At 36.2% G+C, this 13,236-nt stretch overlaps 1 protein-coding gene across 1 annotated transcript; it reads right to left on the bottom strand.

Annotated features, from left to right (window-relative positions):
• Positions 1 to 701: 701 nt before the first annotated feature.
• LOC145104610 (uncharacterized) lies at positions 702 to 3,211 on the bottom strand. The gene is made up of 6 exons (XM_079041828.1): positions 3,129 to 3,211; positions 2,254 to 3,033; positions 1,783 to 1,912; positions 1,473 to 1,626; positions 1,271 to 1,366; positions 702 to 805 (listed from the first exon to the last, which is right to left on the bottom strand). The coding sequence occupies exons 1-6, from the start codon at positions 3,209 to 3,211 to the stop codon at positions 702 to 704; spliced, it is 1,347 nt and encodes a 448-aa protein (XP_078897954.1).
• Between the last annotated feature and the right edge of the window lie 10,025 nt (positions 3,212 to 13,236).

Raw genomic sequence — 13,236 nt, 5'->3', positions numbered from 1 at the left:
TTATAAAGAGTTAAAGACTCTCTTTATTGAGTTAAAAAAATGGATACGAAATATCTATTAATAAAATGTGAACTTTGAATAGAGTGCTAGTTGGAAATGCAAGCTTTTTAACGTATCTGTCTTTTTTTATGCATTACTATAAGAAGTTTTATAAATTTAAAATTTAAGCTTCAAAAAGCTACAATTTCTTTTAGCATGTGCATGCATGTCAAATAAAAAAATAACATGTCCACCTTGGGTACTGATGTACCTTAAAACATTATATTTGTCAAATACATATAGGCATTGTTAGGAAAAATCCAATTTCGTTTTTAATCTCAATTAATCTAGTGATCTTCGTTTTAATGACCGACAAATCGATTCTTTTTGTAACAATGAGCTTACATGTTAAGTGATTGTGATTTAATGTAAAAGAAGGTCAATGTTTTAAAACCCGGTTTTTTAGTTGACCCGGTGTGATGACCGGTTCACGGGTCAACCGGTCCAACCGCCGGGTCAACCGGTTTAGGGTATTTTAATAAATAAAAAAATTATGCATATATATAGAAAAATCATGACTTTGATGTCCTAATTTCAAATACTAAAAAACATACCAACATGTCTACATTACATCAATCCAAATACATTTAAAAGTCGCAAAGTATAATATCAAAACAAAATATAATTTTAGACGAATCCAAATGTGTTTCAATCAAATCAAATCATTGATCTTGAGACATTGGAGTGTTAAAAGCATCGATCTCACGATCACTTAGTAGTTGAAATTCAGTGTCATCATCATCACCAACACCAACACCTGTACCATCTGTTTTTACAATATAAAAATGTTATATACAATGTTACATAACAGAGTAATAATATATATATATATATATATATATATATATATATATATATATATATATATAGAAATGAAAATGCCACCTTCTGTTTGAGAAGTCGGTTCATGCTCTAGCATATTTTCTAACTTATTGTAATCAAGTTCTCCTTCCGGCTCTTCTTCCACCACCTAAAAATCCGTCTTGTCAATATTTTCATAGTCAAGAGGATCGTAAACCCTCTTATCAATCTTGAATCTACAAATACATTCACAAAATCCAAAATATAACTTGTAAAATGATAAACTAAAATATAACTTGTAAAATCTAAAATATACCGTACCTATTTTCCAAACGCAAGTTGTAATGCACAAATACAAGATCGTTTAGTCTTTGATGTTCCAACCTATTCCTTCGTTTCGTGTGAATCCTTTCAAAAACACTCCAATTACGTTCACAACCGGAAGAAGATGCTGTTTGACTTAAGATTCTAATAGCAAGTTTTTGCAATACTGGAAGATCTCCTCCAAACAACTTCCACCACTCATCTACAAAAGAAATTGTTAGAATATTTTTTAATATTTAATAACACATTATGTTGTTTTTAACTTAATAATTAACTAAATATTATGCTGTGAAGTTGTTAAATCTTACTTGGACGTGAAATGGAACGAGAAGCAACAGCACTAGGTCTACCGAATGTACCAGCAGCATCACGAAAGTGACCTAAACTCATTGTAAGATCTACAAGTTCATCACCATTAAAATTCTTCTCAGCCATATCAAGAACTCCTTGAAACACCTCATTCTTTTTACAAAGATTTTCACGATCATATTAAATTGCTGGATTCAACCAATAAGCCGCACAATGAATGCTTTTTCTTAACATCCTATCCCGCCGACTATCAATGATGTTAGTATACGGCTTGTACAATTCCTTCTTCTATTTAAACAATTCCTTAACCCCTTTCCTTGCTCGACGCATTCCCTCATAAACATAACTGATTGCCGGTTTTTCATCTGAATCACATAACCGCAAAAGCTTCAACAAAGGAGTCATCACTTTCACAATATCAAACAGTTCTTCCAAAACTCTTTATTCATCACAATGTCTCTACAATCAACTGTATTTCCCACATTTAGCATCTTCTTAAACTCGTTAGATGTAACCATGGCTTGTAAATCTGATTTATGGTCAAATAAACTCTGCAATGCAATGAACGCAGTACCAAACCGAGTAGCACCTGGACGGATGATCTCTTTCCAGCCGGGTCTTTTTCTCAACCAATTCAAGGGTCACTTATGATTATAAATGAAAACAGTAACTCTAGATGCAAGAGTGGCCAGACTTTTCACATTATCTAATTCTTAAACATCTTTCAAGATAAGATTGAGGCAATGTGCTGCACATAGCGACCAAGTAATAGTGGGATACCTTTCTCTTAACTTAGTACCAGCAAGTTTGTAATTGGCAGCATTGTCAGTAACCAATTGAACCACATTATTTTTTCCCACCATTTCAACTATTTCAGCAAATAGATTACACAGATTTGTAGCATTGCTTTGTATATCAGATGCATCCACAGATTTAAGAAATGATATACCTTTTGGACAATAAACCAAGAAATTGATCAAGTGGCGTTGCCTAATGTCCCTCCACCCGTCACTCATTATTGTGCATCCGATATCAACCCATTGTTCTCTAAAAGAATCAATTAACAAGGAAACCGACTTCTTTGTATCTCTTAATAAGTTGACCCTCAAAGCGTGAGAATTAGGTGCTTTGTACCCATGACCAATACTTGCTATCTTATCTACCATATGTTGAAAATATGGCGAGTTGCACGCATTCATAGGTACACACGCATCATAAAACCACATTGCAATAGCTAAATCAACATCGTGTAACTTTGCCTTGCTTTGCATAACGGATTTGATAGTGGGTTGGGAAGAATCATTTATGTTTTTTGAAAAGAAAGGATGAACAGGTGGTGTAGCTTTCCTTTTTCCCTGTTTAGTAGATCGTGCCTTGACATTCCGTATTTGTGCTTCTTCCATATCTTCATCATCATCATCTGATATAGTAAGAGTATTTGTGTGTTTATCTTTTTGGGCATGTTCTATCAAGTTCCCTTTAATCGTAAAACGCACTTCAGGAGGCACTTTTAGACATGATACTACTTCACCCTTAATACCAGCAAGATGCTTCTTGAATCTGTTTATTCCACCACCACCGATCAGTTTTTGACAAAATTACATATGCATGCTTTTTTCCCCCTCTCATCAGTTACCACTGTTGCATAATCCCACCCTATATCTGTCTTTGTCTGTACATTTGTATTAGCCGAAGAATTGGATGGAGTTTGTGATTGTTGTTGTGATCCAGAAGCCATATTTAACTGTTTGAAAATGAAAAAAGTCTGATGTCAATTTTTCCAATACTCAAGTTCAAACATAATCAAGTTCAACTTCAAACAGAAGTTACAGATAGTCTGATGTCAAAAGTTTTCTAATGTCAACATTCATTTTTTCCAATATTCAAGTTCAAACATAATCAAGTTCAAACTTCAAACATAATTTCTTACCTTAAATTGAAATCAAGTTCAAAGTTGAAACTGTTTTTTCAAAAAAAAAAAAAAACAGAGCACAAACTATCAAATTTCTAGAGTTCAAAAAGAATTGAAATCAAAACATCTTAAAATTGGTGGTAATTTGTTTCAACTGTATTGGAATATACAAAAGGAATTGTAATATGTAAAACCCCTGTTTTTACATAATTTCTTACGTTAAATTGAAATCAAGTTCAAACATAATCAAGTTCAAACTTCAAACATAATTTCTTACCTTAAATTGAAATCAAGTTCAAACATCTCCGAAAACCTTAAATTGTACAGTGAAAATTTCGAAATAAGCAAAGTCGAAATTTGTATTGTGAAGATTTATTACCTTAAATTGAAACCAACAAAGTCGACTACCACATGATACCGTCACTGGAAACCCATCAAGCCGGAGCAGCAGCTACGTCGACAAAGTTACAGGGACATTGGCGTCGGTTTATGAGAAAATGGTGGATGTTGGGAGCATCTCTGGAACAGAGCAACCAGGCAACCACAAGTTCAGGTACAACGACAATGGAAAAAGGGATGGAAGCCGATAAGGGGGTGTCGAATATTTCGTAGAGATTAGAGAATAGAGACTCTAAAGGAAAGAATTAGGTTTCTCGTCAATGGGCTAAAAGAAAAGAAGGCATTTGGGCTAAAATAAAAGAAACATTTGGGCTTACCGGTTCAACAACGTTTTTTCCGTTTTATTATGACCGGTTCGACCGCGTATTGGTGAAAACCAGCCGGTTTGCTCAGGGTCAAAAAGTGGCAAAAACCCGGTGTATATTGACCCCGTTCTAGTGTCCGGTTCCCGGTTCAACCGGTTGGACCGGCCGGGTTGACCCAGGTTTTAAAACGTTGAAGAAGGTAGTGGAAACTGATGGGTTTTTTTATGCATCTTTATATTAGATTTAGGCAACGAAAGCATTCAAAAATAATCCTAAGTGTACCTGCACCCTAGATTTAGGTTTGACTATTATAACAGCCTACTTTTAAAATTATGCATTTTAACTATCAAAAGGGAGAGGATTACTAAACTTTTAAGTATAGTCTTATATACTTGTGATTCCTTTGAAGATCTTGAATTCCTTGTAATTACTTGGAAGGACTAGCACCCAAAATAGAATATCTCAAATGGGTCACACCCAAAAAACTAAAACTATATAATATTTAGGAGAGAGGAGAGAAGCTATCAAAACCGAATTTTGAAGTCTTTCAGGAGGTTGGATCGATTTTCTCAAAGGCCAAAGGGTTCTATTTATAGTTGAGGTAGCTTGCAGACAAAGCGGATTTGAATCAATTAAATAATTAGATTTAATCCAGATTCAAATCATAACATTATCAACTACCAGAGATAGTTCCAGAAGCCTTCTGGAACTTCTCAAAACCGTCCACCCTCATAGGGTTCCAAAATGTTCCTGTTAGGGGTGTCAAACTCAACAAATAATATGGGTACAATAGACTCCAAATACAGTACTTTAATGCACTAAAAAGTAGTACAAGACAAGCAGGGTTGATCCTTAGAGACACCAGACAAAAGTCTATAGCTTTTTGCACAAGGTACTTTAGTCACAAAAAAAGAGGGGTTTATATGCAAAATCTGAAATAATGTAAATAACAATCTACTTTAAAAACATGTAGAAAACTAAACAAATTTCTAAACAATTTGTTGGAATGGTTCTAGTTCTAGTTCTCAAAGTTGTTGTTTAACTTGATTATGACTTTATGTAATTCATGATTGTTATTCTAAGTTGGTACTAAAAGATATTAACACGCTCTAATACCTCTCGCTTGCCAAATTATCTAACCAAAACATGCTCTTTGACTGGACCTAGCTTTACTAATTCATCATAAACACGCTCTTAGATTGTATTGAAAACTTGCATTAAGTTTTGTACAAGCTTCTCAACAATGTTCATTTCTTCTCATATGCTCAGAAGTGTGAAAACATATGATATATGTTCTACAATAAGAAAACCTATTGTTTGTTACCAATCATTAACTTTATAGAACGATTAGGTGCCCTAAAATTTAATTAACTACACAAGAATTCAATTCACATAAGTGGTCAATCAAACATAAATCAAATTCAAGGATTCTAGTTTAAACAAGAACATAATCACTATAACAAAATCATAAATCAAATATCAATCCATATGTGTAACATTCGAAAAATTCTTGAAAAATTTAAACTTTTAAAATAAACAACAAACCATCATTGTTTCCAACTTGTTTTCAAAGTAAGTTTCACATCATAGAAATCCCAAAATTGTAAAAACAAAATATGAGGAGGTGCACGATCACGCCTTCGCCTTCCCGCGATCCTCTGAGGTACCTGAAACATAATCCAAAACTGCAAGCCCAAAGCTTAGTGAGTTCCCCCAAAATACCGATACATAACAATTAGCACAAAATAGAATAACAACATACAATGGGTCCACAACTTAACAGACTGGATTACCCCTAAGCCCACAGTATAAGTCTGGCTTGCCCTCGGCCCACGGCTTATGTCTGGCTTGCTCCCCAGCTTGATCAGTCCTTGGACTGAATATTGCTAAGCCCTCAAAACGAGTCTGACATGCCCTTCCCGACCCTCAGCTCGTATCTGGAATGCTCATGAGTCCTCAGTATGAGTTTGGCATGCCCTCCCTGGCCCTCAGCTCATATTTGGCATACTCCATGGTTTGTTCTACAGCACGGAGCAGTACAACCTCAACCCAACCCACACAATATGTCGACATATAACAGATAATTTCATATACATATAAACAAACAGTATCACAGGTAGTCCTACAGATCTACTAGACTAGCATATCAATTCTAGCATGAAATATACATCATACTCAGCATGTCAACAATATCAGGTTATCAAACCAATGGGCAGACCTTGGTGTCTTCGACCCGAAAGTATAGTGAGGAAGAATCACCTCATAAGTAGTTAAACTGATAAGATCTAACTCCGAATCTCGGCTCCCGACTCAAATGCCTATAACCATCATGTGACCAATTCCATCAAAATCTCAAAATACCCAAAATGCCCTCAAAAGTCCAACTTGGTCAACCATGGTCAAAGTCAATGTCAACGGTCAAGGTCAACAGTCCATGTTGACCCAACTCGTTGAGTGCACCTCTTGGACTCGTCGAGTTCTACAGAACTCAGAAAGTCGGGGAAAACCCTAGCTAACTCGCCGAGTTGGCCGGACAACTCGCTGAGTTTTCCCAGCTTAACACATACAACTGATTTTTCGATTCCAGAAACTCTAAGGCTCAGATCTAAACTCCAAATGTGTCTAAAAGGATAAAGTTTCCAACTTTATCCTTTGGGACTACTCCAAAAGCACAAAAATCCTTCCACAAGGCTTGAAAACTCAAAGGCTTAACCATTAAGCACAAAATCCATGAGATATGTGTTGGATTAGATGTCTAAGCCCATAACTATTAATGGTATGTATTCGACCCGACTTGGCATGGTTCATTTGGGTTGCATGGCATCGGAACGATTTGGATAGACTTTTGTGAGAAACTGATATTTATGATTTATTAATATATTATAAGTTCTAATATATTAATATTAAATCATATTATTTAATTAGTATTGATCAAGAATTAATTTGGAATTAATTTTGTAATCAAAAGACACTAATTAAATATATGGGGATTGATTGTGTAAATCATTCATTCTTATATATGTGAGCTTATGATCCATAGTTCTTCGTGTTGGGCTAAACCCATGGAGTAACCCATGAATACTCCATGGAGGTTTTAAACCATGGAGCATGAATAATATGGAAAGACATGAGTTACATAGTGTAACCCTAATAGCCACAATATATAAGGACTCCATGGCTCAAGAAATCAGCCCTAAGGTTTCATATGAGAGGGCTAGCCGATTTGAGCATAAGGACTTTTCTCTTAAGTTATTCCAAGTTGTTTTTGGTGTTGTGTGAACCATTTGAGGTGTCACACTTGGGGCACTCGGCTCTTAATCTCCATGGAATCAAGCTACAACACAAAATGTATGTTACTCTAACTAGTATCTTATTTGGTATATGAGAATGCATGCTACTTATAAGTTTAATGCCTTGGAAACCATTTGCATGTATAATTAGTGAAAACATAGATCCAATGTATTTAGGGTTGTATGTGCACCATAGGATGTTGCAGTATACAAAACCCATCAGTGGTATCAGAGCCTAGGCTTGTTTTCAATTATACTTGATGCAAATTGCTGAAAAATCAATTTTTTTGTTGTCTGGACAGCTGACTCGCCGATTCCATTAAGGGACTCAACGAGTCCATGTGTAAAATCATCCAACTCGTCGAGTTGGTTCATGCACTCGACGAGTTGGACCCCCTGACATCATATATTCGAGTTTTTTGGCTGGAATTGGACTAGAAACATTACCCTAAGCTTTTTTTGAACTTATAAACCTGTTTTTGATGTGGTAATGTTTATGCTAATCCAATTCAGAAGATAATTGTCAATAGATTCATGTTTTGTATTAGTTTAATGGTTAGGCTAATTACATGAAAATTGTTTGATTTGAATTATCTTGTTCTTATGAGTTAGTTTAGATTAATAGAAAAATTATGTGATAATGTGTTTTTGATCCAAATTAATCTAAAAGTTGTTCATAAAATGTGTTTTTGTAACTTGTCCTCAAGTTATATGAAAAGTCACATTTATGATTTTTAAAACTCATAAGATTTCCATAAGTTATAAAAATGAAGAGTCTCATTTTTAAATGTTTTAAAGTCTTTTATAACTTGTCCTCAAGTTATGGAACTTAAAGAGTTTTTCATTAAAACTACTTTAAACTCATAAGTTATGGAATTGAAAAGTTTTTTGAATTGTTCAAAACTTGCCCTCAAGTTTTGGAATTTGTAAAGTTTCCCCATGAATACTTCAATTCCAAGTTAAACCCTTAGAATTTTAAGAGTTAAAATTCAACCCTTATACTATTATAATATTAATAGTTAATAGGTATACGTATATATATATATATATATATATATATATATATATATATATATATATATGTATAAAAACAAAGTCATTCTTACCGTTAGTAGGCCTCATTCACGAAGTCGGTCTATAAGGGGGTATAAGGTTACTGCCTATAAAATGATAGTTTAATGGGTGTCCACTCTCACCCACCGCTTCCTTGACTGGTGGAGGGTCGTTAGCCGAACGGGTTTGACAGGACTATAATTCTCCCTTCATTAAAAGTATAATGATAAATACTAAGTAACTAAACACTTATAATGTAACATCCTGAAATTCATGTGCATCTCTTATACCCCTCTTCTTTTCCAAGTTGTCAAGTTTGGCCCCTTAAAGGAAATATTAAAGCAAATGAGTACGCTGGGCGTACTGAAGAGTACGCTGCGTGTACTCATGCGCTTAATTTGGACGCGGACTCGCCTAGGTACGGTGGGCGTACCCAAGGTTACGCCGGGCGTAACCGGCCCAGAGGCAAACCCTAAATTGTGGCTTGTGCACTATAAAAGGAATGTTAAGGCCTTATCCTCAGCCACCATTTCAGAGAGTGAAACCCTAATAGAAAGCTACCCTTCGTTCCTAGCTTTTGTGTGTGTGTTCTAAGCTTCAAAGTGCCATTTCAAGGTGGTGAAAGAGAAGAGGAGGCCATTTTAGGAGCTAGAAGTTGGTGGACAAGAGTAGATCTGAGTTCTACAGAGGTTGGAGCTTCTTCCTGAGGTAAAAAGCTCAAAGCTTTCCTTGTCATTTGTGATTTGTGCTTCTTGGACCAATTTTTAGGGGTCCCAAGGTGGAGACTTTATGAGCAAATGGTCTCCATTGGCCTAGATCTGCCATATTTCAGGGTAATATGAGTTGTATGTTCATAAAAATCCAATCTTGGACGTGAATATCGAGCCATGCATGAGATCTAGACTTTATGAGGAAGAAGGAAAGGTGTTAGAGTGATTAGGGACCTTTACAGCCATGCAAAGGCTTAAAGGTCTCGACTTTATGGATTAAGTGATCTTAGAGAAGTCAGATCTAGAGTTTGAGCTTATGTCTTAACCGTTTAAGACCAGAACCCAAGAAAGGCTGAAACTGAGACTTACGCTGGGCGTAAATCTTAGTACGCGCAGCGTAAGGGTCCGAGACCCCGATTCTGGATCGCCGGAGTATGCCCCGCGTACAAGAGATGGTACGCGCTGCGTACTGCCCCTGTTGACTTTCGTTGACTTTTAGGGTTTTGGTCAACATTTGGACTTTTGGGTCAAGGAGGGGTGAAATGGTCTTTTACCCTTCTGTGGGATTGTAGAAAGGGATTTAATCTAGCCTTTGAGAGCCATTATTTATTTGAGGATATTGTTATGTGATTAGGCGGGGGCTAGATCCGTATATCCGTGTGCGAGATTATCCGAGTTACCCGAGGTGAGTCTTCTCACTATACATTACCTAGAGTGGTATCTATGTGTAGACCGGAGGGTCTTGTGTGCTATGTGTATGTATGAGATTATGTGCATTGTGATATATGTATGCTATGTGTTGTATAGACCGGACCGGAGGGTCCAACGATACAGACCGGACCGAAGGGTCCAACGATACAGACCGGACCGAAGGGTCCAACGAGCTATGACCGGACCAGAGGGTCCAACGAGCTACGGGACTGGAGGGTCCCGCTGAGACACATCGACCGGAGGGTCGTACTGTAGCCTCGAGTGGCGTATGTGTTGTACGTGGTATTTTGGGGAACTCACTAAGCATTTATGCTTACAGTTGTTATGATATGTGTTTCAGGTACTATCGAGGATCGCGGGAAGGTGCCGGCATGATTCGTACACACTTACAGAGTTTATGTTATTGAGATTCTGGGACATGTTTTGTTATGACATAGTGAATACATTATGTTTTATGATTATCGTGTGATTGAAAGTATGGTTTAAAAATGAAAAATTGTTTTGAAAAATTACGTCGTTACATATAAATTCCCAATCTTAGTTACTTAGGAAAATGTGAATTTGGTGCTAACCCATGAAATTACACTTTGTACCTTGCTTAAGTCGTTAGTGGAGCGTGTGTGGTTAACCGACACATTAACTTGGATTTAACAAGGTTGGCAAATGGTGGCTTAAGGTTTATCATAGATCGGTGGAGCGCGTGTGGTTAACCGGCACATCGATTAGGTGATAAATATTAAGAGTACCAAGTATATTTGCATGGTTATTCAAACCTTGTTTGTGATCCTCGGCATCCCAGTCACAAACTTGAGAGGGCACAATCGAGATTTAAACATGCCATTGAATAGTTCAATGAATCTCAAAAGATCTAGGAGTTTCAAACCAATTAAAACCTAATACTTATTTCGTTTTTCATGGTGGAAATTGGTGAATCGTCATTCGCCTACCTTCAAATATTTTATAGCTTGGATTACGGCATCCCTCTTTCAAGTTATAAAAGTATTGTGTTGGGTCATAGCCTTAATATTTCATATTGGGTGTTATATTAAGGACTTAAATCAACTAACTTGAATTTCTCCCGTTGTAGATGTCTGGTTAAGACAGCTATGATCTTCCCAAATCCCTTGAAACAATCTTTCCTAAGGAAGATGATGTCCCGTGGTTGGATCATGGAAATCATACTTCTCTTCCTCCACCTCATCCAATAATTCTCCTTAACCCACAAGTTCAAGGTCACTCAATCCCTATTGGCAAGCAATGTCTATGTGTACTCACATCTTGGAGATGAAGTCACATATTGACAAGCCGGGAGAGTTGGGTGTCAAAGTCTTGAGGAAGTTGGTTGTTGACTAGGTTCTTCAATCACTTCCTAAGTCACATAGTGAGTTCTTTAATGACTACTATGTAATAGACTATGACATGACCCTTAATGATCTTACCTATTTGCTTAATGCTGCTGAATCGGCAATGATTTGGAGCACTGGTAAAGCAAATCTGATTGGAAGATCGACTTCCCAAACTTCTATGGACATTGACAATGGTAACATTGGAAATCCAGAAAAGCTTTCTCTTCCCAATGGAAAGGGATCGGCCATAGTCAACTCGGTTAACCAAATGGTAAAGAGAAAGGCTAAGTCTGAGATAGTCCCGTGAACCATTCCCAAAGAGTCCATATGTTCCTATTGCCAAAGGAAGGGGCATTGGTTGCGAAGCTGCCCTATTTACCTGAAAGATCATAAGGTTGGTCAAGTCAAAAAGTTTGACTCTAATTCAGGTAAGTCCACTATCTAACTCTATTAAGTTCCTCTTTGGAGATTCTTATTACATGATGTGACTAGGTCACATGTTGATGTTTTAAGAATCAAAGAAAAAAGAGGAAGATTAAAGGAAGTATATGCTGATTCTGATCGCGAAGAGATGGATTTCGATCGCATGGTTCGATGATCAGAATTTTGAGTTGTTGCTTAAAGAGTTGTGATAGATTACCTAGGAATTCATAACAATATAGTTTTTCATATGCATTTGCATTGTAAGGATAAGTTTTTCCGCAAGTTTTAAAATAAAAGAAAATTTTTGATTTTATTTATTTTAAGTATCCTTACAATGGCATTTGTGAAAAATTGTTGTTTATATGTTTCCGTTGATAGCAATATTGGAAAATAGATTTGATTCTCTCGTTTGTGGTAGTGTCATAATTTACCAAATAAGGAAAGATTCTCATCACCCAAGTTTCAGTTGGATAGAAATTTGGAATCATGCAACTTGTATGTTGAATGAGATTTTTCATCTTTGGGAAATTAAGACTAATTCCTTGATCACATGTATATGTGAGTCAAGTGAAGGACTATAGGATCAGGTACACTTGAGTGTGCGCTGGTCAGGTCCACCACAGAGAACGACAAGACTATTCATCATCATTTACTAAAGTTTAGTAAATATGATTATACTTACAAGTTTAAGTATAATTCTAAAACATTGGAAAAGTTTCAATGTATGGCAGAACGAATGAGAAGAATCAAATTAGGCAGAAAGATAAAAGTTTCTCAAATCCGAAAAGATGGGAGAGTACTTTAGTATCTTGTTTTATGATTATCTTAGTGATTATGAAACCATATCACAATTGATCCTCTAAGGACATCTTAGTACATTTTTTTGGCTAAGAAGAGGAATCGTGGATTGTTGAAATGGTTAAATCAAAAGATGAATCATACTTCGTTCCAAAATTGAATCTTAGAGTAATGCTCCAAGATTGTGACCTTGAGTGACATAAAGAAAGGTTGATAACACATGTCAAATGTAGAGTAAAATTTTTTGTTACTCTTGTACATTTGAAATTGGTAAGTTGTGATGTTTTGGATAAAACAAAGACCAACTAAGGCCAATTCTGTGAAGTGTTTGTCTTGATAAGAATCCGAACTAACTCTTGAATATTTGCTTTGTCAAAGAATGGTTCTCGACAAGAGAATCTTAAATGTCAAGAGGTCAGTGGGAGTCTTAAAGATCCTGAAAGAGTTTCAAGAACTAATGAAGAATAAAACTTGTAGTTTATCACTAGTGCACGACTTGAGGTTTGTAACCTATCGTGTTGACATATTCTTACCTTTGTGCCCATTGCAGGTAAAAGTTGACTATGCATGTGAGTTCTGTGAGTTCTTAGTTGTTTGCATAACTACTTGGAAGCAATGGTAGATCCTTGTGCTGTCAGATGGCAAGAAGTTAAGATTGCACAAGTTCAGTCCATATGAGTTTGGATTTGTCGCTAACCTTGTCTTGTGATTATGGTTTTGAAAAATTCAAATGGATAGGAACACATACACCATAAAATCTAAGTGTCATAAGGTCTCTCTCCGATTCATGAAAATGATGGTGAGGAAACGCTTTCA

The sequence above is a fragment of the Lactuca virosa genome, chromosome 4, assembly GCF_052849685.1.
Source record: "Lactuca virosa cultivar CGN04683 chromosome 4, Lactuca_virosa_CGN04683_v6, whole genome shotgun sequence".
Classification (NCBI taxonomy): Eukaryota; Viridiplantae; Streptophyta; class Magnoliopsida; order Asterales; family Asteraceae; genus Lactuca; species Lactuca virosa.
Note: the sequence above shows the minus strand (reverse complement) of the source record. Positions and strands in the feature narration are given on the sequence as shown.

Excerpts from the sequence above, each read along its gene's own strand:
- LOC145104610 (XM_079041828.1), bottom strand. The coding sequence starts at position 3,211 with ATGGCTTCTGGATCACAACAACAATCACAAACTCCATCCAATTCTTCG. Across the intron at positions 1,913-2,253 it reads GGTACTAAGTTAAGAGAAAG|AGTTTTGGAAGAACTGTTTG; the intron begins GTATCCCACTAT and ends TGATGAATAAAG. Across the intron at positions 806-1,270 it reads ATCTTCTTCCGGTTGTGAAC|ATGGTACAGGTGTTGGTGTT; the intron begins GTAATTGGAGTG and ends TTGTAAAAACAG.